The following is a 26,037-nucleotide window of genomic DNA, read 5'->3' as shown; positions in this document are numbered from 1 at the left end:
GTAACCCTCTGCCCTAACTTCCTGTGCTTTTCATTGGATGCTTTTGACCATGTTTAACTCTTTTGTGCTTAGATCCAGAAAGAGTATGTTTTTTCTTGAAGCCAAATCAGAGGCTGTTTGCAAGCCAGACCAAGGGGAAGGCTTCGCCTGGGTTCCTGTGTGCAGAGTTCAGCCCAGCTCTGAAGGGCTGAGGACTTTATCCTTCCAGTGTAGCAGAGGGCTTGTAGGCAGCCCTCAATCCCAGCCTGGAGCCACATGAGGCAGAGCCAAGTCCAGCTGTGGCTTTTAGTCACAGGTTTGGTGCTGGGGAAGCAAAGGCTTTTGTCAGAGCCCCATCCAGCTCCTAAGGGGATCGGGTGCTGTATAGGAAGGTGGCAAACAGACTTCCCTTCTTTTGCATGTTCTGCAGGCACCTCGTACCATCTGTAATGGAGGTGATAACTCAGTGGTGACAGCTGTGTCCATCCAAGCCACAGTCTCTGATGGTGTCTGTACCATGTTCCAGAGCCCCTCTGGGGTTGTGTTCCCACTTTGAAGTGCCACAGAGGGGCTGCTGTGAGTGGGCACCCAACAGCACTGTGCAGCTGCAGGAAGTCTTGGCTTGTTTTCATAATGAGTGTCGATGTGTTTAAGCCCACAAACTGGCTGCATAACGAATGAGAGAGCATAGGGAGCTGTGTCCTGTCTGCAGGAGCTGGAAGAGGTGATGGGAGCTGGACACAGGAGCAATGAACTCAAAGAAAGGCAAGTTTGGGGTTTTGGATGGCAGTGTGCACTAGAGGAGGATGGACGTGTGTTGGCTGGGATTTCTGGGACAAATCACAGAAGTGAGAGCCCAGAAATGAGGGAGAAGGGACACTTTGTTCGTGCAAATCATGTTCCGGATATTAATAGTAGGAAGATGAAATGGGTCCTCCTGGGGGGTGTATCCTGCCTGTTCCTCCACGTGGGTGAGCCCTCTGACTTTATAAATGAAGCCCTTTGTGTAGGGCCCAGAGGAGGTGGTCTTGAGCAGGTAAGGTAAAGGGGGAACCAGTGAGGTCACACTAGATCTGCCTGTTTGTCTTTTGGGTGAGCCCTTCAGAAGCTTCCCTTCCCAGTCTGCAGCACCTCTGTAGCCACCTTTTAGCTGTAGCTGCTCCCGTCGTGTCCCTGTTTCAGTCCTGGCCATCTGATCCTGTGCAAAATACACACAGGTGGGCAAAGAGGGCAGATGAGAAACAACCTTTGGAATGGGGAGCCTGTGGCAAACCACACTGAGTCCTTAATCCACAAAGCTGTCATGGTGCTTAATAAAGGGTTGCGTGTCTGATCCTCTATGTGTGGGATGGAGGAGGGAAAAACCCTGGACAGTTTGTGGCATGACCAGGAACGGGCTGTAGGTCTCTGGCCCCTGTGTTCTTAAGTTCATTTCTCCCTGCAAGCCAGGGGTGTTTGTCTAGGTCTTAAGAATTTAGCCCAGTTAGTCTCCAGTTAGTTGGGAATTGCCCTTCTTTACCTCCCTTCTCTTCTCTGAGCTCACAGGCACTTTGCTTCCCTGTCTCTAAAACAAGCAGGTCGCTTCTGTGCCTTCAGGACGTTGCAAGGAAAAATGTGGAATGGATTGAGCTGCTTGGCCTTGTAATAGAGGGGGTGGGAAGAGGATTGCCTCATGGATTGCTCGTTGCTTCTCTGAAGACGCTGCTGACTCTTGCACGTAAGCCGATGGATCCTGTCGTGCCACAGAGCATCCCTCTGCCCCAGTTACTCTGCAGGAAAGAGTAATTGCCTTAGTGCTACTCTTTCCCTTCCCAGTCTGGGCTGTGGGTGCTGCTACTGGTCCTGGAAGGTTGTGCCCATCCCCATTTGGGTGAAGAGCTGGGAGCAGCTACCTGAGGCAGCAGCCAGCTCCTGGGTGATTTTGGCATCAGGGAAGTGATTTTGGAGCTTGGCACAAGGAGTTTGGCAGCTCTCTGGGGAGAGGTTTCCCTGTGACCCCCCTTAGAAGCTCACCCTTCCCTCCCTCCCTCCTTCTCAAGGTTTGGCAGTCAATTGAGGGGAAACCTATGGGCTTCGAGCAGCCTGGGGAAGAAAGCAGAGGGGGAAATGGTGTTTGCTTGAATGTGGGACAGCTCAGTTTGGCAGAGCTGCAGCTCTGCAGCCCAGAAATGGAAACAGCCCTTGTCACCAGTGGGAATGACACCCCCCACACGCACCAGGGCTTTCCAGGGTGCTCCCAGGCTGGGACAGCAGAGTGGCATTATTCCCCCTTCCATGTGACCTTGGGGGAGCTGGAATTAGCTGTAGTTTGGTGGTTAGAGAGAGAACTGGGTGCAGGCACCCCATCTTTCACCACCTTGCCTTGCAAAAGGCCACCCCGGACCTGCAGGTGCAGCTGCTCCTCAGCCTGCTTCTGTCGAGAGGATATGGGTTAGGGGGAAAAAGTAAAAATCCTACTGTTCAAAGTGCTTGTGCCAGCCCAGATCCTGCTGACAGAAAAGCCTTTGGTAGCGACACACATGATGGGAGGCCAAGCAGATCCCTGCAGAGTGACAGTCTCCACATGGGAGCATTGAACCTGCTGGCACCCCTCTTGTCCTTGCAGGGCACAGGCCTTTGGCAGCCAGGCTGGATGTACACATCCCATCTGCTGAGCCGGGGTCCTTGTGGGTTTGCTTACCCCTTTAAGGGAAGGAGACGTGCCCAGTCCTTGGAGCTGTGTGGCTCTTGTGGGTTGTCCCATGTGGTGTGACAGATGTGGTCAGGATGACACCTGTGTCATCTGGAGTTCCCTGGTGGCCTGTGGTGGACAGAGGGGTAACAAGAGGGGGTTTTCCTGGGAAGCTATGGGTCAGAGAAAGTTTGCTGTGGACTTGCAGTGTGGCTCTAGTTTGGGCAGCAGGGATGTCCTGCCTGCAAGGTTGGTGGTTCAGAAGAGTGAACACCACCTGATGTGGGAGCAGCTTTGTGCCCTGGCCTATTAATTGTTGAGTGCAGGGAGTGCTTTAGCTTGTTCTGTGCCTGCTTTGGGGCTGCAGGGAGGGAGAATGGAAGTGCTGAGAGCTAATGCTCTGCTAAACATTGATCTTCTGCTCCCTAGAACTTGGGAGCAAGTGGGGACACTCTGGGTTGTTCAGTGATGCTGAGGCAGCTCTGGCCACTTCCAAGCCATTTGTGTTGTGGGGAGAGCCATGGTGTGAGTGACCGAGGGCAGAATCTGTCTCAGGCTCCTCCTCCTGAGGTTATTTAGGAGCTTGTCCAAAGGCCATGGGGAGGAACAAGTGCTGAGTGTGTCACTCTGGTGTCCTGCTCCCTGGCTCACCATGCTGCTCTTCAGTGGAGCTCCTCTGCGAGGAGGAAATCATCTCCAGGTGCATGGAAGGATTTGAGACTGTCACCCAGCTTGAGCTTGGGGGAGGAAGGGAAGGGAGACATGCATCCAGGAATTTTCCTTTGTTTATAAGGAAAGGAATTGAGGAATGTCCCTTATCCTTTGGAGAGCAGATATTGAGCCCCTCATTCTGTATACAGCTGATCCCTTGCAATGCCAGAAGGAAAAACACTTGGAATTCAAGGCTATGGGATCTCTGAGGACATCTTCAGAAGGGTTGCATTCTTCCTCTGCTCTCTAATGGCTCCCTGTGAGACAGTGCTTGGATGGCTGTGTCTTCCTGTGTCCTGCTGCCCATCCTGTGGGACACAGTGGTGGTGTGTGCTTTGTCAGCAGAGCTATGAGGAGCCATCCCACAGTGGAAGGGGAAGATCTCACCCCACTATCCAGTGGGGCCCTCTGTCTCCTGCACACCAGAGCACCTCTGCCTGGGCTTTCTTCAGAGCCTTGTTCTGCTGTGATGAGGCATGGACCTTGGTGCTGCTGCTTATAATGGTAGGACCAAGGGGACTAGCTTTAACCTGCCAGAGGGGACCGAGATGAGCTCTTAGGCAGAAGCTCTTCCCTGTGAGGGTGCTGAGGCACTGGCACAGGGTGCCCAGAGAAGCTGTGGCTGCCCCATCCCTGGCAGTGCTCAAGGCCAGGTTGGACACAGGGGCTCGGAGCAAGCTGCTCCAGTGAAAGGGGTCCCTGCCTGTGGCAGGGGTTGGAGCTGGATGAAGTGTCATGCTTCGTGCTTTGGGCACAAGTGGAGTAAATGCCAGTCTTGGGTCTTGACTCTAGAAACAAAACGGTTGCAGGCTCCCTCCCAAGATGAGTGCGCTTGTGACAATGGAATTGGTGCAGGAACTGGGCAGGATGGGATTGGTTGGAAAAGAATCAGGTTCTGCTCCTTACATCAAGCATGGTAAACGTGTGGAGGGGAGAGCAGGAGAAGGGAAGGCACGGCACTAGTGAACAGGTTTGTGCTGGCTGGCTGCTGGGGACTTTTGGGAGGCAACTAGTTCCTTTGCAGCTCTGGATTTGATCTGATCCATGGTGGAACCAGAGCTTGCTGCATTGTGGATGTGTTGTTTGGTTCAAACAGGAACTCACCGGAGAGCTGCAGAACCCAGCTCCTGCGAGGGACTTGATGGCTCAGGCCATGGTTCAAGTGTCTCCATGTATGAGCTGCCTCATTGAATCCAGCTCTCGTGGTGAAAGGCAATGTCAGCACCTTGGCTGGGATGTGTCCCAGGAAAACTGCTGGAGCATATGGCTGTGGGAAGGGATGGAAAACTGGGGCTCTGACTACTGTCTTTTAAAGGTCTCCCAGCCAGCGACTTGCCTTTGCAATGCATTTCCTTTCTTCCAGTACCACTAACTTGATGTTAGTAAAACTGAAACCACTTCAGCATCCTATTGGCTTTGTTCTGTGCTGAACTGATGCTCTAGATTCTGCAGGAGCGGGTAATTTGCTCACACAGGGGCAGAGGTGAGCCCGTGTCTTTTCTGTTGTTCAGAACCAGGTTTGCTGCTCTGCTTACATGTTACCTGCGGTGTCCCTCTTACAGTAATAGCAAAGCAAGTTGCACTTTCTGAGACAGAAATTGCTCCATCCGTGAGCAGGAGCACCATAGTAACCTTCGTATAAGCAGTGGGCAGCAGGCTGGGGATGTGGTTATTTGCTGATCTTGCTATCTTCCAGCTGTGTCCCAGAACCTCTCCTGGCCCAGCAGCCCCAGGGATGGCTGTTGCTGGTCCTGGAGAAGGGATACTGGAGTGAAGAGCGAGTAGAAGATGCTGGGAACGTCCCAGTGGCATGATAGATAGGAGGTGGATGGGTATCTTGCTGCCTGACTCCCACTTGCAACCAGGGGTTTTGTTTTTCCAGCACAGGTTTGCAAACCCCACCGAGGTTTGGTGTTGCTGCTGTTTCCACACAGTGTGGATTCAGCATGGGGACCATGGGAATGGCTCCGGAGGTGGATGCGGCTTGAGAACAGGGAGGTGGCTGCCCTGGGGCTTAGTGCGTTTACACAAGGGGTAAATCAAGGCGTACAGTCAGGCCCCTTTTGTGGGCTCTGTAAAGTCAGCCTTAAAGCTGCTTCTCTTTGAGTCTCTCTGATAAAACCTCAGTGTGTTTTCTGGTAGATGTTAGGAATTCTGTCACTGGAAGTTTGAATTTGTGGCTGAGCCCAAAAATGTGAATTGACTCTCTTTGGGCACTTGGTTCTTGGATGGATGTGTTTAACTTGTGCTGTGTTTCATCTTCTCCAGTCTAGTTTTCAGATCTGGTCTTAATTTAGCATGTGTGTATTTACTATTATTAATTTTCCTAGGGAAGTATTTTCAGCTTTTTGCTTGGTTCCTGTGCTGCTGCTGAAGTTTCCATCACGATATTTCCGGCTCCTTGGTGAAGTGTGGTTAATATTTTCCATCCAGGTGTAGCTGCTTTAAACATGGATCCAACAAAAAGAGTAAGATTTGAACCCTGTGCTCAGTTCTGGCCCCTCACTACAAGAGAGACATTGAGGGGCTGGAGCGGGGCCAGAGAAGGGCAGCGGAGCTGGTGCAGGGCCTGGAGCCCAAGTGTGATGGGAACGGCTGAGGGACCTGGGGGGTTCAGATGGAGAAGAGAAGGCTCAGGGGGGACCTGATGGCTCCCTACAAGTGCCTGACAGGAGGATGGAGCCAGGAGGGGCTGGGCCCTGCTTCCAAGGAACAAGGGATGGGACAAGAGGAACCAGCCTCAAGCTGCACCAGGGCAGGTTTAGATGGAGCTGAGGAACAATTCCTGCCCCAGAGGGTGCTCGGGCATTGGAACAGGCTGCCCAGGGCAGGGCTGCAGGCACCGGCCCTGCGAGTGCTCACATGCCATGGAGACGAGGCGTCAGTGCCATGGGGCAGGGGTGGCCTTGGCAGTGCTGGGCAATGGTTGGACTTGATGCTCTTAAAGGTCTTTTCCAAACCAGTTCATTCTGTGGTTCTGCATTCAGCACCTCGCAGCGGTGGCGAGATGCTTTGTGAAGTTTTCTTTGTGGCTGCTTTTACTGAGAAATTCAGGACCTGCCCTGGAAGAGCCATTGACTCTGCAAGCATGTTTGTGTTCAAAAACGTTGAGGATCTGGGTTGTTCTCAATTTGGACTATCCAAAGCACATTGATTTCCATTTCTGCTTATGCAAGCAGCGAGCAGACACACTCACTGCAACGGTCCCGCTTCTGGTGGTTACAGAGGGGCCTGTTTCCTCATTAAGAAATTTTGGTGCAAAATAAGTGCTGCTGAGCTGCTGCCAGAAGCTGCTTCTTCATAAGGCTTGGAACAGACATGTCCTGCTGCCTCCTGCCCAGAAGGGAGTTCTTGTGCACACTGAGCTGCTGTGCGAGTGGTTCACACTTCAGAGTGAAGTCACCTGCCTGCTAGTCCAGGGATGTTGTCCATCATGTGGCATGTATGGCTCCTGAATGCTCATCTCAAAAGAGGGAACTGTTCTAAAATCACAACAGGGAATTCACACTTTCACGTGAGGTCCTGCAGACTCTTAGTATGTTGCCTTCTGGGCTCTAGGAGAAACCGAAAACACTGCTACTGGTGGGTTTCCCCCCTTTTTTACTACTTAATTTCATTATGTTCAGAGAACAGGTTTCAGCTTTGCTCCCACTCTTTCTTGGAGCTGGAGTTGGGTTGGGGTCACTTCGTGCACTCCAGGGTCATGAGCACAGCAAGAGGCTGGTTGGGCTGCCCAGCACCAGCTGCACCGTTGTGGTGCTGGGTTTGAGGAACAGCTGAGACTTTGCTTTTAAAGCAGGCTGCTGGGTTTGACTTTGTCATCTGGTATCCTCTAAGGAGCTCGGTGAAATCCCGTGTGGGTCAGGACTGGTTTCGTGTGGTGAGAACCTGCTGTAGCTAAGCGCAGGTGACGCCTCCAAGTTGTGACTCCCCTACAGCAGGAGCAGTTCCCTGCTGTGAGGTTGAAACTCTGCTGCTCGTGGGGTTGTGGAGGGGACAATGTGGCATAAACCTTTTTTAAAACGAAGATATATTGAAACTCCATTAAAAAGCCATATTTGGAAGCTGGGAGAAAAGAGGAGATTTGGAGCTTCATCTGTTGTAGGTTAAGAGCTGACCAAAGTTCGCAGTGTCTAAAAAATCTCCTGGGAAAGGGAATAGCCAATAACAAGGGAATGCTTCTAATTTAGAGAAAAGCTTCATAGATGTGCTAGCTGGAAGAGGAAACCAGGAGGAAAAATCCAGCACAGCACAGCTCTGGGGGGAAAACCACGAATGCTTTATTATTGGTATTTGAATTACTTTTGTTTTTTAATCCTGGTGGTTTGGGGCTTGGACAGATATGGCTTGAACACAAAATTGCCAGGATAGGAGAAGTTAGCATTATTTTTACATCTTGGAAAATCCACTGGATTTCCCTTTTGTGTGGACAGGTTTTTCCTTGAAGCTTTCAGCTGTTGAAAGAGAAGTGAGCAGCTTCAGCCCAGAGAGGGGATCCCAACCAGCTCTGTAGAGCACAGGACCCTGCAGACCACAGGTTTCTGCTGCACTGCAACAATTCCGAAGGTTTCTTCCTTTCCTGTTGATCCAGATTAAAGCTGGTGGGAGAAGGTGACTTTATGGCCAAGATCTTGGCTTTGGAGCAGCTGGAACAGCCTTTGTCCACAGGATGCTGTCTTGTTCCTGCAGCTTGTGTTGGCTCCTGCTGCTCCCCACTGCCACAGGCATGTGTGCGAATGGTGGCCTGGTCCATGGAGGATGTAGATGTGGGCCAAAACCTGCGTCTCAGGAGGACCTTTTGTACCATTACAGTTCACAGCATTAGGTTGGAATGAGCCTGTTTGATTGGGGTTGTTTTGCCCCCCCCATCTCTTTCTCATTATAGCTCCCACACCCCAGATGAGTTGTTTCCCTTCTGAACCTGCTTAACGTGGAAGGCCCCTGGTCAGGGCCATGCATGAATACTGAGAGTACGAGAGGTCCCTGGAGGCCTTGTGTAGAGGGTGGGCTGGATGGAGAGGGGCCCCAGCAGCCATGTAGTGGTCTCCATGCACTAGGAAGCACTCATGCATCAGGGAGCTTGTTTAGGGATGCCCTGGTCCTCCTGCCCTTCGTCCCCCCCATGCCACCACTCCCATCTCTGGCTGGACCATGCCCATGGCAGGGGTCTCCTGTGGGAAGCCTGGTGAGGCTTTCCATTCCCCTCATTTTGGGAAACCTCTGTGTCGTGGCACAGCATGTCCCTGTTTGGGATGAGCAGCGTTGGCTGCCACACTAGAGACTGGAATCCATTTCTAACTGCAAACCTTTGGAGCTGTCATCTGGGACCATCTGTACTTGCTTTAAAGATGTTGGATCTTGCTTTGTTTTCAGACTTTTGATGTCTTTGCAAGCTGAGACTTCATCTTCCTCTTCAAGTTTTAAAATGTATTGGGGTTTGGTTTCAGCTGTATAAGGCCACTGGTTGCTTTTTGGTCTGCATTTTGGGTTTGGGAGCCAGCTGATGGGTCGTCTTTTGGGACATCAGAGTATTTGGGATTATTTTTAGTTTTTAATTGGCAGTGATCTGTACTTGGAGCTGTGTAGTGTCAAGGGCTTTTCTTCCTTGTGCTCTCAAGAAGCTTGCTTTTCTCTTTCATCTGCATGCAGCTGTATTTCTTGCTCACAAAGCACAGAGTACATGGGGAAACCAGCTTCAAGTAACCAGCCCAAAGGCTTGTGGAGATAAGGGCTCGCTGTGGTCAAGCCTCCATGGCTGGTAGGAGCATCCCGAGGGTGCTGGCTGGTCCAGGACACCTGGGCTCTGTTCCAAGAAGCACCATGGACCTGCTCCCGACCTTCACTCCCTGCTCTGGGCTGCTATTTTTGCCTTCTCTTCCCCTCTTTTGTCTTGCCCCGTTTAATTGTAACCTCTTTTGGGCAGGAACACAGTGTGTATAGCAAGGGCCTAGAACAATGTGCCCCAGATGGTGGTGTACAAGCATTTTATGCTTGCAGATGTGGCCAGGAACTTCCTGAGCCTCAACACTGCGGTCTCCAGGTCTCGGAGACAAGGGCTAGCACAAGAATCACAGCTGCTGCTTCGTTTTACTTAAAACCACAAACCATCCCCAGTCCCTTTTTCTCACCCCCTGACTGCAGGGAAAAGCCTGGAGATGTGACTGGAGCAGCCCTGGCGTGCTCAGAACCAGAGTAGAAAGAACCCAATGTTACACCAAACCCAACATGAACCCCTTGGGGTTTCGGCGATTGCTTGGCCGTGGGTTTGCCCCCTCAGTGCCTGTGGGTCTGTTTTGGGGAGTTGCTGAAGCCACTTGCACTTGGCTGCAGCTTATTTCCCTTTCAGGCTCTCTGGCTTGGAGCACTTGCAGTGCAGACACTGCAGGACAGCACTCATTTGGCTGAAGACCTTGCTTTGAAATTTCTTTTACCAAATTTCAGGCCAATTTTATATTTTTTTCCTTATTCATCCCTCTTCCTTCCCCCAAAAGAGAGAAGAAGTCTTCTTACTTTCATCTTGCATCAGATTTGATGCCAGGCCAACAAATCCAGCCTCGAAGGTACTTTTCTGAGGCTGCTTGCCTCGATGTGACCTTCTGGGTGAGGATTCCTGTTTAAAAATGCAGCTATTGATTATCAGGGGCATCTTCCCTATGGTGCTGCTCCCCTGGGCTGGCAGGATAGGGCAATGTGGGGCCCTGCTGCCCATGCAGAGGCTGCTGTATTGTGACAAACACAGGTTTTGCAGGGCTGTTTGCTCCAGAGCAGTGGGAGCGCTGGGGTTTAACCAAAGGTTTCTGTTTCTAATTAGGTTGTTCTCAGTTCTGAAGGCCAGAGATCTCTTTATGGCACAGAGTGGAAAACCTGACCAGTCACTGGGTGGTGGGTCCTGCTTTGGTGCTGAGGTACAGCGAGCTGGTGCCTCTCCTGGGTGCTCTTTGGAGGCAGAAACAGATTCCTGCCAGCCCTGAGCTCCCCATGGCTCATCCAGGGGGGACGCTGGTGGCAGGGCCTGGAGCAGCATCACTCACCCCAGCCTGACTCACAGCCCTGGCTTCCTGCTGCTCTGCCCGCCCCGCTTTGGGAAAGCAGGAATTGTGGCGCAGGGCTGGGGGCTGTCTGGAATTGGGCTTTGGAGCTGGGAGCTTTGAGCAGAGCTGCTCCCAAAGCTGGGCTTTGCTGGAAGTCCTGCCTGCGTTCATCTGGGACGGAGGGACGGGATGGGACAGTGCAGCCTTCCAGTGCTCACAGGAAACAGGCTTTATTTTCCCCCTTCTGTTAGGTCTCTGTGTCGCTCCATTGTCTGAAATTCCCTTGCAGAGACTGGCCCATAACTCTTGTAAAACAAAATAACCCCAAGCGTGGGGGCTGGAGCGCCCTGGGCTCTGGCTGCCAGCCGCCTGACCCTATGCAAACAGTCTGGGCCTGAAATCCCCCGGGAAGGAACATAAAGGTCTGATTCAAACCCAAAACGGGATGTGAAGGAACGTGTCCCACGCATCCCACTGCCTCCCCTTACCCCGTAAGTGGCTGCAGCCACGGCCCAGGGATGCTGGTTCCCAAAATGCCAGGGAGCAGCTATGCTGTGCCACCCGCTCAGGCAGCTCCTTGCTCCTGCATGTCCTTGCCTAAGGCCAAGAGGTGGGGAAAAAGCAGGAGAGGGGCGGGAGGGCATGGCCATGCACCGAACCTGGAGCGGAAACCATTGGGGGAGCAAAGAATGAGCAGGATATCACGTGTGGGCCGTGTGTGCGCAGGGCTGGGGAGAACAAAGCGCAGGGAAACCCTGCTCCAGAGCTGCTCCCACCCCGCTTCCTGCTGGCATGGAACCCAGGCTGCTGCCTGCCCCGCGCTGCCTGGCTCTGGGCAGGCTGGAAGGCTCAGCGTGCCTCAATTTCCCTCTGCCAGGATGGGCTGGGTGCAGTGGGGTGGTCCCCAGGGGTTGACCTGCTGCGGGTGGCCCTGGAAGACCAGGCTGCTGTGCTCTGGGGATGCTCCAGAGGTGCTGGCCTGGAGGATGAAGCCTGTGGGGGAAGAAGGGGGCTCCCATCGCATGGGAAGGCCTCGTTCCCCAGTACTTGAACTTTACTTGAGTCTTACATCCAGCTCTGGGGCAACAACACAAGAGGGATGTGGAGCTGTTGGAGTGAATCCAGAGGAGGCCATGGAGATGCTGCGAGGGCTGGAGCAGCTCTGCTCTGGAGCCAGGCTGAGAGAGCTGGGCTGGGGCAGCCTGGAGAAGAGAAGGCTCCTGAAGGGGAGACCTGAGAGCAGCTCCAGTGCCTAAAGGGGCTGCAGGAAACCTGGAGAGGGGCTTGGGACAAGGGCCTGTAGGGACAGGCCAAGGGGGAATGCCTTAAGCACAGGGCCTCTCCCAACATCACTGGCACAAAAGGTCCTGGCCCTGCTGCAGCGGGGGCTGATGCTGGGGGCAGTGCTGTGACTCAGCTGGGCACAGCCTCTGCACAAGCAGTGTTCAGAATATCCTCTTTTTGCTTCGTAGTAAAGGGCACGCCTGGTGTGGTTTGTGTTGTGGTGCAGAGGATTATGTGTGTCTTTTCTTCATCAGGGGCTGTAGTGATAGGACGAAGGGTAATGGGTTATAAGTAAACCAGGGGAAGTCCAGGTTAGATATAAGGAAGAAGCTCTTCCTTGTGAGGGTGCTGAGGCGCTGGCACAGGGTGCCCAGAGAAGCTGTGGCTGCCCCATCCCTGGCAGTGCTCAAGGCCAGGTTGGACAAAGGGGCTTGGAGCAAGCTGCTCCAGTGGAAGGGGTCCCTGCCCATGGCAGGGGGTTGAAACTGGATGAGCACCCTTCATCACTGTGGGTTACCTGTAATGCAGGGAGGGTGTTGGAGGAGCTCTGGGGGTAGGAGCCTGGAGCCTCCCATTGTCTTCTGCCCCTGTGTTTTCTTGTGCTGATTTTCTCCCTCTGCTCTTACAGCTGGGAGCCCGAGGAGCCGCGCTGGGAGGACCCTCTCCACAGGATGTTCTCTCCACCAAAGACCTCCCTGTAACAGGCGACGATGACAATCCCGGCCGGACCTTGGGAAGCACTAACATTTCAGTAGCCCAGCACCCTTGTGTGGCCGCCTCCCCCACCTCCTCCACACCCCGCCCTCCCACTGCTCCCCGGGATGGTGTATTAACCAGGAAGAGCCCTGCTTCTGTCCTCCTCACCCCCCAACTTTCGGCAGCTCTGGGATTTGTATGGCAGCAGCGTAACCGTGGAGAGGCCGGGGTATCACAAACTTATGGATTTTGATAAGAGAGGAGGGAAAGGGGAGCTGGAGGAAGGTAAAAGGATGTCCAAGGCAGGTGGAGGAAGGAGCAGTCATGGAAGCCGGAGTGCTGGAACCAACTCGGGAGTCTTAATGGTGGGTCCCAACTTCCGGGTCGGCAAGAAGATTGGATGCGGCAATTTCGGAGAGCTCCGTCTAGGTAAGAAGGGTCATCTTCTGTCCTCACTGGGCCCTGGCATCCTGCTCAGGCAGCAGAAGGGTGCCCATGACCATCAGCACCAAGGGTGTTGACCGGCTATCCAGTATTGAAGCCTTGCGCATCGCAGGTAGCCCCTGCTTCCTTCACAAGGAAATTTCCTTTTCCTTCCTTCACAGATTTCCTCAGCCCCTTCATGCTGTGTTCAGTCTTTCAAAGCCTGTCAGAACCAAAGGACCCAATCCAGACATGGTGCCCATCTCCTCCCCATACCTGTTAACTCTTGGGTTTGTCAGGCAGAGTATTACAGCTCAGTCCTGTCTGTTCAAAGTGGTGGTGGCCCGTGGAGGCCTGGATGTGTGTGTCCCCCAGTCCAGGAACACTTAGTGAGCAGTGTTTCATGGGATGCTGTTGTGTCCTCACTACCTGCACCATGTGCCTCAGGAGGTGGGCTCTGCTGGGGAAGAGTCAGTGTTTTATCCTGGGTGAACTCTCCAGTTGTTAAAGCTGCATGTTCAGAGACTCTCCTCAAATTTTATGCAGGTGAAAGAAAGGGCTGAATGAAACCCAAACACCTCCGATGGTCACTTTCCGTGTCGAACTAAGTCTGGCAGGTTCAAGCAGACTCTTGTTTGGAGGGTGGGTAGGTTGCTCCTGTCCCAGGAGGCTTTCAGCAAGCTGTGAACTCTTGGATTGCCATCAGGCAGCTGGGAGAGGTGGCAGAGCCCGGCAGTGTGATTGGGATGTCCCCAGGAAAGCACATGGGAAATGGCAGTGGAGCATTGGACTTGGCTGCGAGTGCTTTGGGAAGGGGCCGGCGTCCTGGGCGGAGGGAGCCTGGGGCAGCAGTTGCCTTGGTGCTCTGTGCTGTGTTAAGCAGCATCTTTTGAAGCCCAGCTCAGTGCTAGCCCCACAGGGACATGGTGATCTGGGCAGGGTGTTTGCCTGAGGAGCAGGAGTTGGGGGGCTGCAGGTACTGTATGGGTGGGGAGAGTTTTCCCACCTCGCTGGGCTGCCCCTATCTGCGGGGAGTTAATGGTAGAGCTCTTCCCAGCTGACAGACTGGCTGGTGCCAGGCTGAACTGTCCTGATCCCAAATTCCCGATGGGATCACCACTTAATTGCAGAGCTTGGGAAAACACTGTTTAAAAGCCAGCCAAGAGGTTCCCCCATTCAGCACCGGAGGGTCTATCTCTCCCAGTGCTGAAGAGAGAGCCAGGGATTGCTCCAAGTGGGATCAGTTTCAGTTGACTCTGAAACAGCTGGGGCCGTGGCTGTTCTTTGAGGTGCTCAGTGCTGAGGGTCGGTGGGACCCCCTGCCTTGGCTTCCCCCTTGCTTTCTGGGGACAGCACCGAGGTGGACACGAGTCTCACAGGGATCTGAGGAGCATCTGTGAAACTGGCAGTAGGGCTGCTCAGAGCAGAGCTGCTGCAGGGCTTTGGGAGCAGTGTGCTCTGTTTGCTCATGGCTGAAGGGATGAGCTCTCGCTCTGGGGCTCCGCAGTGGTCGATTCTTGCTGGGAGAGTTTGTCCTTGCCATCAGCAAGAGAAGCTTCTGGTCCCTTCACATGGGTTTTCCTGCCCTGTCACACTCTTGTGCGTGGCTGTAGCATGGTAAAGGCCTGAGCAAAGGATCTCGTCACAGCAGTGAAAGCCACAGCTATGTGGCTTTTCTCCTAAAATCACATCTCTCTTCCTTAGGTGTGCCTCTGAGCTGCATCAGGGCTCAGGAATGCATTCAGCACCTCACAGAAAGGAGGGATTCCTCCAACTGCAGATGAATGGCAAGGGACCAGAGGGATCCTGCTGTGAAGTGGTGGCATGAGCAGGAATGCTCTCCAGCTGTTGCTGGACACTCGGTTTTCCCTTGGGAATGGGATTCCTTCAGGGATTCGTTCCTTGAGGAATTCATTCCTCAAGGCAGGCTGGTTGCAAACTGTAGCTCAGTGTTTAAAAGCTCCCAAATCTTCTTTGGACATTTGCCTTTCAATAAAATAAAAGGCAGGAGGTGCCTCCTCAGCTCCCAGGGCTCGGGGATGGAGGAAGATGAAGTTGTCTTCCCAAAGCAGGTGGGTGCTGCTCTGTCCTTCAGGTGCTGCAGCTCAGCTGCCCTGGATCAAAACAAGTGTCATCCTAGGGGCAGAGGGGTCCAAAATCAAATGTGGTTTGTGGCCTTTGTGGGAAGCCAGCAAAGGAATGACTTGGGCAGGAGTTCCTGGCTGCCAGAGCCGTGCTGGGTTCCTGCCTCTCCATGTTCATCCTGGTCTTGCAATGCTGGGTGATGCACAAGCATAGTGCCAGTCCCTGTCCCCTGGGCAACACCCGCTGCCTGCAGCCCCATATGGTCCCCCCTGCCCATCTGCTGCCTCCTTGCCAGGGCACAAGGCAGGAGGAAGCTGGTGGCAGCAGGGGTGACTGGAGCATGGCTGGTGGCTCCCATGCCTGCAGCCCAGTGCTGCTGTCAGCTTCCTGTGTCCTCAGGAGCGAGGCCAGCACCTTCTGCTCGAAGCAGGGCCTCATGGCGATTCCTCTGTGGTGCTTTGGGGTGGGCTGGGAGAGGAGGAAAACCCAGACACTAATCAGGCAGCCAAGGCAGTGAACAGCATCCTGGCCTGGATCAGCACCAGTGTGGCAGTAGGACCAGGGCAGTGATTGTCCCCCTGTACTGGGCTCTGGTGAGGCCACACCTTGAATCCTGTGTTCAGCTCTGGACCCCTCACTACAACAGAGACATTGAGGTGCTGGAGTGGGGCCAGAGAAGGGCAACAGAGCTGGTGCAGGGCCTGGAGCCCAAGTGTGATGGGGAACGGCTGAGGGACCTGGGGGGTTCAGTCTGGAGAAGAGAAGGCTCAGGGGGGACCTGATGGCTCCCTACAAGTGCCTGACGGGAGGATGGAGCCAGGAGGCGCTGGGCTCTGCTCCCAAGGAACAAGGGATGGGACAAGAGGCAGCAGGATTGAGCCCCTCTGGCTGCAGAACCCGTCCCTGGGAGGAGCTGCTCCATTAATATCTCCCATTCATCCCTCTTCCCGTAATCCTGCCACCAACTCTGGCGCTCAGCAGCTGGCTCTGATGTCAGCCGGCGAGGATTTATTGCTGCTTCAGGTGCAGAGCAGCAGTCAGAGCAGATGAAATCCTATGCCAGGAGGAGTTTGTTCCCTGAGCAAATTGCTTGGAGAAGATCCGAGCAGACAGATGCAGCTCCCTCAGCCACGCATGCACCCGGCAGTGTGGCTGCAGCTCTGCTGCCCTGCAGGGAACCTGCTGCCTTAACTCCCATCTCCCCAGGGCCCTGAAGGGCACAAGGGGCCCTCAGAGCTATTTCCGCAAACCTCTTTAGTCTTGTAGCCTTTATGGATGTGGGGCAGAAGTTGTACTGATGGGTATAATACCTTCCTTATGCCCCCTGCTTGCCTGTCCCAGCCTGGGTGAGCAGGATGATGTGCAGACACCATTAGCTCAACTTCTCTGTAGTTATGGGGGTGAAAAGTCCCATGAAGGTACTGAGCTCTCTTGGAAGTCATTCCTAGATTTTAGGGTGGCCTGGCTGCCCTTGCAGCTCTCCTGGGTGCTTGGAGGCACTTGTCTGACCCTCCCTGCAGCACATCGGTGCCTTCAGCTCTCCCTCATGCATGGGTCTGGTCCCGGCTTCCCTTGCACCCACCTGGGTGGGAGCATCTCAAAGGATGCTCCTGGGGATGTTTGTGCCATCCCTAGAAGTGACCCCAACCCTGGGGAAGGGATTTCCACCTCCCTACAGTGTCTTCAGACCCCTGCCAGCAGCAAAGCCTTGAGCTGCCCCAGTGCTCCTGGGGTTCTTCCTGCCACCCTCTGTGTGGTTCCAAGGGCAACAGAGCAGCATCCCCAACTCTGGACAGCCCTCCCAGAGCAGGGTGGGCCCTCTGCATGCAGGGCTGGGGCTGGGAGAAACATCAAGCCCAGCCTTGCTCCTGCCTTGGCCAGTCTCATCCCTGCAGGTCTGGATTGGGAAGCTGCCCCCTCCCAGCAGCACTGCCCATCCCAGAGGAATCCATGTACCCCATCTGAGGGTAATTACCAGGCATGTTGCAACTCCCCACAGTGGGCTCCTGCTCTGGCTGGTTCCTTGAGGCCTGTTTATGTGTTGTGGGAGCTGCCAAACCTGTTCAGGATGTTCTGCAGCCCCTGGGGGCTGTACAGGCTGTGCAGTGGGGTTGATGCAGAGGCTCACTTGCTTTCAATTGCCTTTTTGGTGTCTCCCCCTGCAGGAAAGAACCTCTACACGAACGAATACGTAGCTATCAAATTGGTGAGTGCCTCTGTGCTTGGGGTGGGATGTTCAGGCCATGTGGGAAGGATTGTTGCTGGTACCCAGGCTGTCGGAGCAGGGTGGGTTGGATCCGTGGTGGATGGGTGGCTGTGAGGAGCTGTGCTCACTGCAGGAATTGAGGGCAGGCAAAGTAGCGCACGTCACTGCAGGTGGAGTGATCTGGACCTGGGGCTTTGCTTCTCCAGGCTTTGCTGTGGCCTGTGCCTGCACTCAGCTGGTGCCAGCAGCAGAGAGACCTCCGGGAGAGGATGATCCCCACTTATACCTACACCCATTGATGTCTGCCCTAGCACCCAGATCTCTCTGGAGAAGGGGGGTGGATCTAGTTCCTGTATGGACTGGTTTTCTCTCATCATCCCATTTTATACCAGTTTTTCTCAATGCCCTTAGTCCAGCTGCTGCCAGCATGTGAAGGAGGTATCTGACACCCTGACATCCTGCTCCCTACAACAGCCTTAACTGTTCTCCTTCTCTCCTCCAAGGAACCCATAAAATCCCGGGCCCCCCAGCTGCACCTGGAGTACCGGTTCTACAAACAGCTCGGCAATGCAGGTACGGTGACACTGCAGGGAAAGAGCCTTCCTTTAAATGTGACTCTGCCCCTTTGCTCCCCTGCCTGAGCACCTCCTGCCCATCTGCTTGGCTGGGGGAGGTTGATTTTACCCAGAGCCACATCTAATCTTTGATCCCTTTTTATTGAGTTCTTCCCCCCCCACCTCCCCCGCAGCAGGCAGAGGGATGTAGGGATGCAGATGGAGCTGCCTCCTTTGCCCTCCAGCTAAGAGCAGAGCCAGGCTGTATGCAGCTGGGAGCAAGGGCAGTGCCGAGCCATCCCCCCCATCTGCAGCCCTCTGCCCCAGCTCCAGCAATGGCACAGCTGTGACAGCATGGCCATGTTGCCACGCTGCTCAGCCCTGTTGCAAGCCCTGACAGTCCCTGCTCTGTCTCTTGCAGAAGGAATTCCTCAGGTTTACTACTTTGGCCCCTGTGGGAAGTACAATGCCATGGTGTTGGAGCTGCTAGGACCCAGCCTAGAAGATCTCTTTGATCTGTGTGATCGGACCTTCACGCTCAAGACTGTCCTGATGATCGCAATCCAGCTGGTGAGCACAGCACCTCCACTTCACCCACAGCTCCACACAGCTCATCCCAACCTGGCCACAGCCCAGCCTGGGCTGGTAGGGCAGTGTGGGGACTGCACAGGGAAGGACATGGGGAGTGAACAAGCGCCTGGCAGGCTGCAGGAGACCCTGCCTGCTGGCACATCCCAGGCCACCTCGTCCGTACCTCACCCTCTCCCTGCTGTAGGAGAGCTCTCCCTCACCCCCATGCAGCACAAATGAGCATCTCTCACTGTGTGTCCAAAGTGCAGCCAGACTAAGGTTGTCTCCCAGGGCTGGAGGGTCTGCTGTGCCCATCCTTTCAACCCAGGGTGACAGGAGCAGGACTGCTGGCTGGGGCTGAGGGTATCAGAAAAGGGTGCAGGGAGGTGTGCGGGACACATGGTGCATCTCTGCCATGGTGCTGACATCTCCTTCTGCCCCCAGATCACACGGATGGAGTATGTCCATGCCAAAAGCCTGATCTACAGAGACGTCAAGCCAGAGAACTTCCTGGTGGGGCGGCCGGGCAGCAAGCGGCAGCACACCATCCACATCATCGATTTTGGCCTGGCCAAAGAGTATATTGACCCCGAGACCAAAAAACACATCCCCTACCGAGAGCACAAGAGCTTGACAGGGACAGCACGCTACATGAGCATCAACACCCACCTTGGGAAAGGTGTGTGTGGCCAGCCCTGCCTCTTGGGCAAAAGGGACAAGGAAGGGCACTTGCTGGGGACAAAATGCCTCTGCTGCTCTTCAGCCTGGGATGTTGGCAGGGGACTTGGGGTGCTGCAGGGTCTGGCAGGGACAGTGGCTGTAGTGGGAACGTGCCCATGTTTCTTTTTTTCTCTATGCAGAACAAAGCCGCAGGGATGACCTGGAAGCATTAGGGCACATGTTTATGTACTTCCTCCGTGGGAGCCTTCCGTGGCAAGGCCTCAAGGTAACAACCACCTTCGCTGTCCCTGGGCTACCCTGTGGGTCTGGCTCTGCCCTGGCATGGGCAGCATCGGGGAGTGGGGGGGAAGCAGTGGCCCTTGGGGTGTTGAAGAGTCAGCGTCCTGCCAGATGCAGGGGGTGCTGCTCTGTGCGATGGCCTTGCTGTGCTGTTCTGAGCTCTGTGCCAGGCCATTGCTGTGCCGTGTCCCTCTCTCTGTACCATCCCCCTCACCCATTTTGTGGGTTTCCCAGCTGCTCTCACAGTGGCTGTCTTGGAACTGCACTCCCTGGTGTCTGTCCTCCGGACCTGCCCTGGGTGAGGGGATTCCCTGGGAATGAGCTCTTGCTATTCCCTGGAAAAGGGGGAGCAAGAAACCATCTGTGGTTTGATAGCACCCAGTGCCTGCCCCAGTTTGGGGCCATGCCTGGCCCTTATGCTGACCTGCTCCTTGTCTCTGCAGGCTGACACACTAAAGGAGAGGTATCAGAAGATCGGCGACACCAAAAGAGCCACTCCAGTGGAGGTGCTCTGTGAGAACTTCCCAGGTGAGGGCACTCTGCATGGCCGGGCCCCAGAGCACACACTGGCCTGGCACGTGGTCCCCCTGCCCCAACTGAGCCCGCTCTGTCCCCGCAGAGGAGATGGCCACGTACCTGCGCTACGTGCGGCGGTTGGATTTCTTTGAGAAGCCTGACTACGACTACCTGCGGAAGCTCTTCACAGACCTGTTCGAGAGGAACGGTTACGTGTTCGACTACGAATACGACTGGGCAGGGAAACCACTGGTGAGTGTGAAGGAGCAGGAGCAGGCAGAAGGATGCTGGGCCCCGGGGTGCCTGGGGAGGTGGGGGGAGATGAGCATGGTCTGAGGCAGCAGCAGGTCAGCAGTCGTTGCTGCCACGCACCACTTGTGCCCAAGAGATCAGCCCCACCAGCAGCCGGCTCCCCGGTGGGGCTGCCATGCCTATGGGTCAAAGCTGTGACACAGAAATAGGAGGCTCCTGGAGCTAAGGGGAACGCAGCAGTCGAGTTGGCACCTTGCTTCTTGCAATGGGCACCCTCCATGAGCTCACTGCAGCCTAATGCCAAGCGTGGAGCCGCTGGGGCTGGGCTCAGGCCCTGATTCTGGGATGTTGTGCATATTTGACCAGAGGTTGCTCAGCTGAGGGGTACGGGGTGGAGGGTGGGCTTCTGTGCTGTGGCTGATGTTGTCCTTGTCCTGTCCCCAGCCCACCCCCATTGGCACGATGCACAGCGAGGTGCAGGTGCAGCCCCCGAACAGAGACAAAGCACAGCCACACACCAAACACCAGGTGAGCAGCGGCGCTGCCCCGTGGGGCACGGGACTGCGGGTGAGCACAGTGTGGGCTCCTGCCCACCAACCCACAGCACCCAGTGGGGCCTGGAGCATCCTTCTCCCCCCTAGTGCTGTCTGCGGGAGGCCTTCCTCCTGCAGGAATGGGGTTGGTGAGGGGACCAGGGCAGTGTCCCTGGGGCCAGGCAGCTGAGCAGAAGCGGGATGAAGCAGCCATGGGAGGCTGTAGCACAGTGGAGAAGCGCCAGGCCTGGGCAAGCTGCAGGGTTTGGCGCTGGCTGGTGAGCACAGGCTGAGCCACCTTGTGTTGAGGACGATGTCCCCAGTGCCATGTCCTTATGGGAGTAGCCTGTTGCTATCTTCGTGGTGCCACTTTCATTGATGTGATGAGGACACAGGACAAGGGAGGGCGCTGCCTGGGCCTCAGGGGGATTTGTGGTGCAGCTTGGCAGCGTTTTGCCCCACGCTGGAGAGCAGGGCTGGCTGTGCCCTGGGAACACAGGGAGCAGCCCTGGGCAAGGAGACGGGCAGAGCTGTGCAGGCAGCTCCCTGTCTGCATCAGTGGGGGAAAGGGGCCGGGCTGCCCAGCCCTTCTCTGGTGCCATGGCCTGGCCTACCCTGGAGCAGGAAACACAGCTGTAGGACTGCTGCCATCAAGAGCAGAGCCTCATGCGTGTCCCCAGCAGTCCTGTACAGACCCTCATCCTCTTGCCTTGAACCTCCATGGGGAGCAGAGCGCCTGGAGCTGAGGGTTCAGCACCCTGTCCTCGTCACCCTAATGGCTCCTGGCCAAGCTTGGGCAGCCTGGGTCAGCCCTGGCTCCCACTGGCCTGTGGCTGGGCTGTGCTTCCATCGGGAGAGGGTGACGTCTTCCAAGCTCCTCTGCCTCATTCCTGGGAACTTGCTCCCAGTAAGGCCTGCTCTCTGCTCTGCAGCAGCTGAGCGATGCCGTGTTCCGTATCCCTTCTTGACAGCACTGGGAAAAGCAAAGCACAAAGCTCCCACAGCATGGGAGCAGTGTCCAAGCTGGGAGTGCAGGGTCCCCCAGCAGCCATGGGGCTGTGCCAGGCTCCCCACGGCGAGGGTTTGGCACTGGGGTGCCCTCGAGGAGCAGAGCTTCGGCCCCAGGATGTTGCGGTCGCAGGGGAGCAGCCAGTGTCACCTCGGCCTGGCTGCATCTGCCCCTGCAGCTCTGCGTGGCGCTGGCCGTGCTCTGCGGGCTCTTTGCCCTTTCTGGCGTGGAGAGGACCCACGCAGAGCCCAGCCCCATTGCTGGGGGGTGCGTGTGTGTGCGTGGACGTGGCAGGGGGGGCTGCAGACCCCCAGTGTCGCCGCAGGGACTGTTCTGGGAGTGCCCCCCCCCCCCAAACTCGAGCTGCTCCGATCACGTTTTTGCTTTTGCATGTCTTATTTTTCTCGACTCCCTTTGCCACTCTTCTCCTGCCCTTTTCCCTCCACCTCTCCCTTCTCTTCCCCCATTCTTCCTCTTTTCTTTTGTTTCTTTTCATTCTGTTCCTCCTGCCTGGCGCAAGCAGCCGCCCGAGGGGACGGAGTTGTGGGATCCTCAGGCCGGTGGGCAGCCTGCCGAGGAGCCTTTGGGAGCTCACCTGGCAGCCGGCAGGCTCGGGGGGTCCGTCCAGGTACATGCAACACGCGCCGAGGGCAGGGGCGGGCGCGGGGGGGAGCAGAGCCCAACCTGTGCCTCGTGTCTGCCGGCCCTGCCAGGGGAGCGGCCACACGTGCCCGAGGCCTGGCCTCGGCTGCACCATGGGCTGCCCTGGCCCCGAGGCTGCGCTGCTTCCCAGGGCTCCCTTGTGCTGCCGGTGGGACTCGGAGCGCGGTTAGAGGTGGATGGAGCGGCGCGAGCAGCAGGGTGGGCATCAGGGTCTGCCCGCCAGCAATGCCGGGCATCGCGGCCTCATCCCACATGGGGACCTCCCGGTGCCTCCGTGATGAGAGCGATGGCTTCGGGCCCGGCTTCTCCTCCCTTGCCCTGGGCACTCCTCGTCCTCATCTCCCCGCCTCGGTCCTGCACTCGCGCCGTCAGCCCCGTGCTCGCCGCCACCACTCGGCCCCTCTTGGGCTGCTGGGGTCCAGCCCATGTGGATCCATGCTGGGTTCCCCCCCCCCGGCTGGGCCTGTGCTGCTTCCTTCGTCTCTGCTTCCTCCCCTGCCGCTGCTGCTCGTTCCTGCTGCTCCAGTGGGGCTCTGTTGGTGCTCGGTGCCAGGCATGGGCCCGGCTCCCACTGCTGCCAGGGCAGACCGTGGGTCCAGCTTGTGCTCTGCCCTGCTCCCCCCGAGCCGCTTCCCCTCCACCGCGGCGTCTGCTCCTGCTCTTCTTGCTCTGCACCCTCCCACCCCATCCTCTGCCTGCGCCCGCGCTGCGGGGAGTGTTGGTGATGCAGGGGGGTCTCGGGCTTCATTCGGGGAGGGTGGATGTGCTGTCGTAGCTTGACGTGCCCTGGCTGGGCACTGCGGCTGTCAGCTCGGCCATGAGTACGGCTGAGCCTCCTCGCCGGCTCGGTGATGCTCTGGTGCATCCCCAGGTTACTCCTGGCCTTGCCTGGGGGCAGTGGGCACAGGAGGGGGGATTCAAGCAAGTCCCAGGTGCCTTTGCCAGCCCTGGCCTTGCTTTGGTGACCTGGGGCTCCTCCTGGCACCACGCACGGCCCCGCTGCCCCAGCAAGCGGGCAGGAGCTCGGGGCACTGGGCTGAGTCCCACAGGGCCCAGCACTGTTGGGGCTTGGGGCTGGGGAGCAAAACTGTGTCCGGATGCTCAACCACGGCAGCTCCTTGGAGCTCACACAGCTTCAGGGCTGTGTCTCCGGGCAGGTCGGAGCCGGCTGCCAGCGCACCCCTCTCCTGGTAGGTCCATGGGTTCCTGGAGGCACGGAGGGCTCAAACCCCTCTGTGCCGTGGAGCTCTTGGGTGCGCACAGCACCGGGGCCGAGCACCCTCCTGCTGCCTGCTTGGGGGGCTCCGTGCTCCCAGCAGGGCCGGGGGGGCTGTGCCCCCTCCTTGGGGCTGCAGCTGCCGTGGGGCTGGGGATGAGACTCAGGACCAGCGTGTGCCCTATGGGCTGCCCCACACTGACGCTCGTCTCTCCCCAGGTGATGAGCTCCACCAACGGGGAGCTGAACACGGATGACCCCACGGCAGGACATTCGAACGCGCCCATCACAGCCCCCACCGAGGTGGAGGTGACAGACGATACAAAGTAAGGGCACAGGCCCCGTGCCTTGGGGCTGGGGGGGACGTGGGGTTGGGGATGGGGATGGTTCTGCTGCTCCCTGTGCAGAGGTCCCCTCCAGAGCAAGCAACCCACGAGGAGTGTCTGGCAGGGCAGCCCCAGGACTCAGCTCCCTCGGGCCGGTGCAGGGGGATGTGCACAGATTCGTTCTCACCCTGGCCCCAGCTCCAGCCTCTGGCATTGGCCACTGTGCGCTGTGGCCAGCACCTCTCACTGTGACCCTCCTGGTGCTCCAGGGTCACTTCCTGGCTCAGCTCTGCACCCACGGGGCTCACTGAGGGGTTCTGTCCCCCGCCCGCTCTGTCCAGGCCCAGCCGCTGACGCTGTCCCCAATGTCCCCCCTGTCCCCAGGTGCTGCTGTTTCTTCAAGAGAAGGAAGAGGAAAACCACCAAGCGTCGCAAGTGAGCGGCCGGGGCCGCGGTGGCTCCTCTCCCTCCGGCCGGGGCTGGATCTTGTCCCGCGGAGCCGGTGGCGGCCCCTGGGTTTGGCCGGGGCCGGAGGGGGGGGGTCCGAGCCGGCCGGGCTCCCCCAGCGCCCCAGGCGGGGAGCGGGGCCTCCCCGCTCTGCCCTGCCCTGCCCTGGCCGGGGCGGCCCCGGCGCAGCCGCCGCAGCTCCCGCGTCCGGCAAAAAGAAAAGAAAAAAAAGGAGAAAAAAAAAAAAAAAAAAAAAAAAGGAAAAAAAGAACAAAACTTCCCAAAGGGCGGCCCCGCGGGAGGCTCTCGCGTGCACACGGGGATCAGCTGCAGACTGAGGCGGCGCTGCCGGCGGGCGCAGGAGCGGGGCGAGAGCCGCGGGCGCAGGCGGAGCAGAGCTGGGTTTTTTCTTTTTTTTCCCTTTTTCTTCCTTTTTTTCTGTTGCTTCTCTGTCTCTTTAAGTTAATTTAAAGTGAGTCTCGGTGCCGAGTGCGGAGTCCTCAGTCTTTGACCGTCAGCTGCAGCGTTCCCGCATCCTGCTCTTGCGCGCGGTACGGTGAGGAGCGCCGGGGCCGGGGCTCGCGTTCGCAGACCACGTCACGAGGCACTTTTGTGAGCAGCACGGGCGAGCGCGGGGCCTGCCGGGACAGGGCAGTGACTGCGGGGCTGGGGGACGCGGGGCCAGGCCGTTGGGCAGCAGCCTCGCTGCCGGAGCCGCCTGGCTGAGACCAGAGGGACCGGTGAGCGCGGAGGAGAAGCAGGAGCCGGCTCAGCCCCAGCGCCGCGGCGGGGCTGGATGCGCTTCAGCAGCGTTGGGTTATTGGCAGGGCCGCCATGGCTGCGGGGCAGCGTTTGCTCAGCCTCTTCGGTGTTACAGAGCCTTTGCCACGTGTCCGGGCCCTGGCGCTGCCCCAGGGTGCTATGGAGGAGGCACAGGGTAAGCCGATGGTGACGGGCCTGGGGGTGGATGGAGCGGCTGCGTGGCTTCGCCTCTGTCCTGCCTGCACCGGGCCGGGGGAGACTGGAGTTTTTCCAGCTTTCACATGGACACGCACAGACACACATAGACACACACATGGACATGGACACACACATGGACACACACTTGGACACACACACATGGACACACACACATGGACACACATGGACACGGACACACACATGGACACCCCACACACTCCCCCTGTTCCTCATCACCCCCAGGGCACTGCAGCTTCCCCACGTGATGGCCCCATGCGCTGTTTGTGTATTGATCATGGCACATTGCGGGGGGGGTGTGGGGGGGGCACAGTTCTCTTTACCAAAACCCTGTTGTTCTGCCCCAAGAGAGGGGCCGAGGCTTTGGGGGGGGTGGGATGGGATGGGTCCATCTGTGGCTGCTTCAAGTTGTTTGTCCAACCTGAGCATCTCTGGGGGAGGTCCCCAGTCAGGGTTGGGGTCACCCTGTCCCGGCTGTACGTGGGGGCCCTGGGGAGGGCCCCTCTTCCTGAATTCGGGATTGACCCTGCCTTTGGCTTCTCCCAGGCCGGGGGGGGGGACGCAGCCCTGGGCCGGGTTTGGCCTCACTTCCAAAGGGGGCAAAGGACCAAGACAAAGAAGTTGTCAAAATCGCCTTAAATTGTGCCCGGAAGCGGATCCTGACGGAGCGGCCGAGGAGGAGCCGCGGGGGCAGCCCCGGGCCTGAGGGCCCCGCAGCGAGGAGCCCCCCGCACTGCGGCTGGAGCGAGGGCGTGCGTTCCGCCGCGAGTTCGGTTCCTGCTTTAAGGGCAAGTGTTCAGCAAGGGGCGGGTTCGGGTTCTCCGGCGCTTCCTGGGAGCCAGCGGAGTTAGGGGCTGCTTTTTTTTTTTTTTTTTTTTTTTTAATAAAAATCGATAAAAATCAAATTAAAAAATAACAAAACCCTGC

General features: G+C 56.9%; 1 protein-coding gene across 2 annotated transcripts in view; it reads left to right on the top strand.

Moving 5' to 3' along the window:
• CSNK1G2 (casein kinase 1 gamma 2) overlaps window positions 1–24,621 on the top strand; it is a 32,583-nt gene extending 7,962 nt beyond the window's left edge. The window contains exons 2-13 of one of the 2 annotated variants that reach the window (XM_065699629.1): window positions 12,305–12,801; window positions 17,046–17,086; window positions 17,590–17,659; window positions 18,062–18,210; window positions 18,655–18,889; window positions 19,071–19,156; window positions 19,614–19,698; window positions 19,790–19,938; window positions 20,383–20,466; window positions 22,004–22,108; window positions 23,579–23,685; window positions 24,070–24,621. In XM_065699629.1, the coding sequence (XP_065555701.1) occupies window positions 12,615–12,801; window positions 17,046–17,086; window positions 17,590–17,659; window positions 18,062–18,210; window positions 18,655–18,889; window positions 19,071–19,156; window positions 19,614–19,698; window positions 19,790–19,938; window positions 20,383–20,466; window positions 22,004–22,108; window positions 23,579–23,685; window positions 24,070–24,124 (1,353 nt within the window). In that variant the 5' untranslated portion in view covers window positions 12,305–12,614 and the 3' untranslated portion in view covers window positions 24,125–24,621. The remainder of the gene's footprint in view (window positions 1–12,304; window positions 12,802–17,045; window positions 17,087–17,589; window positions 17,660–18,061; window positions 18,211–18,654; window positions 18,890–19,070; window positions 19,157–19,613; window positions 19,699–19,789; window positions 19,939–20,382; window positions 20,467–22,003; window positions 22,109–23,578; window positions 23,686–24,069) is intronic. The other variant, XM_065699630.1, reaches the window with a different exon arrangement.
• The last annotated feature ends 1,416 nt before the right edge of the window (window positions 24,622–26,037 follow it).

The sequence above is a fragment of the Lathamus discolor genome, chromosome 21 (assembly GCF_037157495.1).
Source record: "Lathamus discolor isolate bLatDis1 chromosome 21, bLatDis1.hap1, whole genome shotgun sequence".
Lineage (NCBI taxonomy): Eukaryota > Metazoa > Chordata > Aves > Psittaciformes > Psittacidae > Lathamus > Lathamus discolor.
This window is presented reverse-complemented; position numbering and strand designations above follow the sequence as displayed.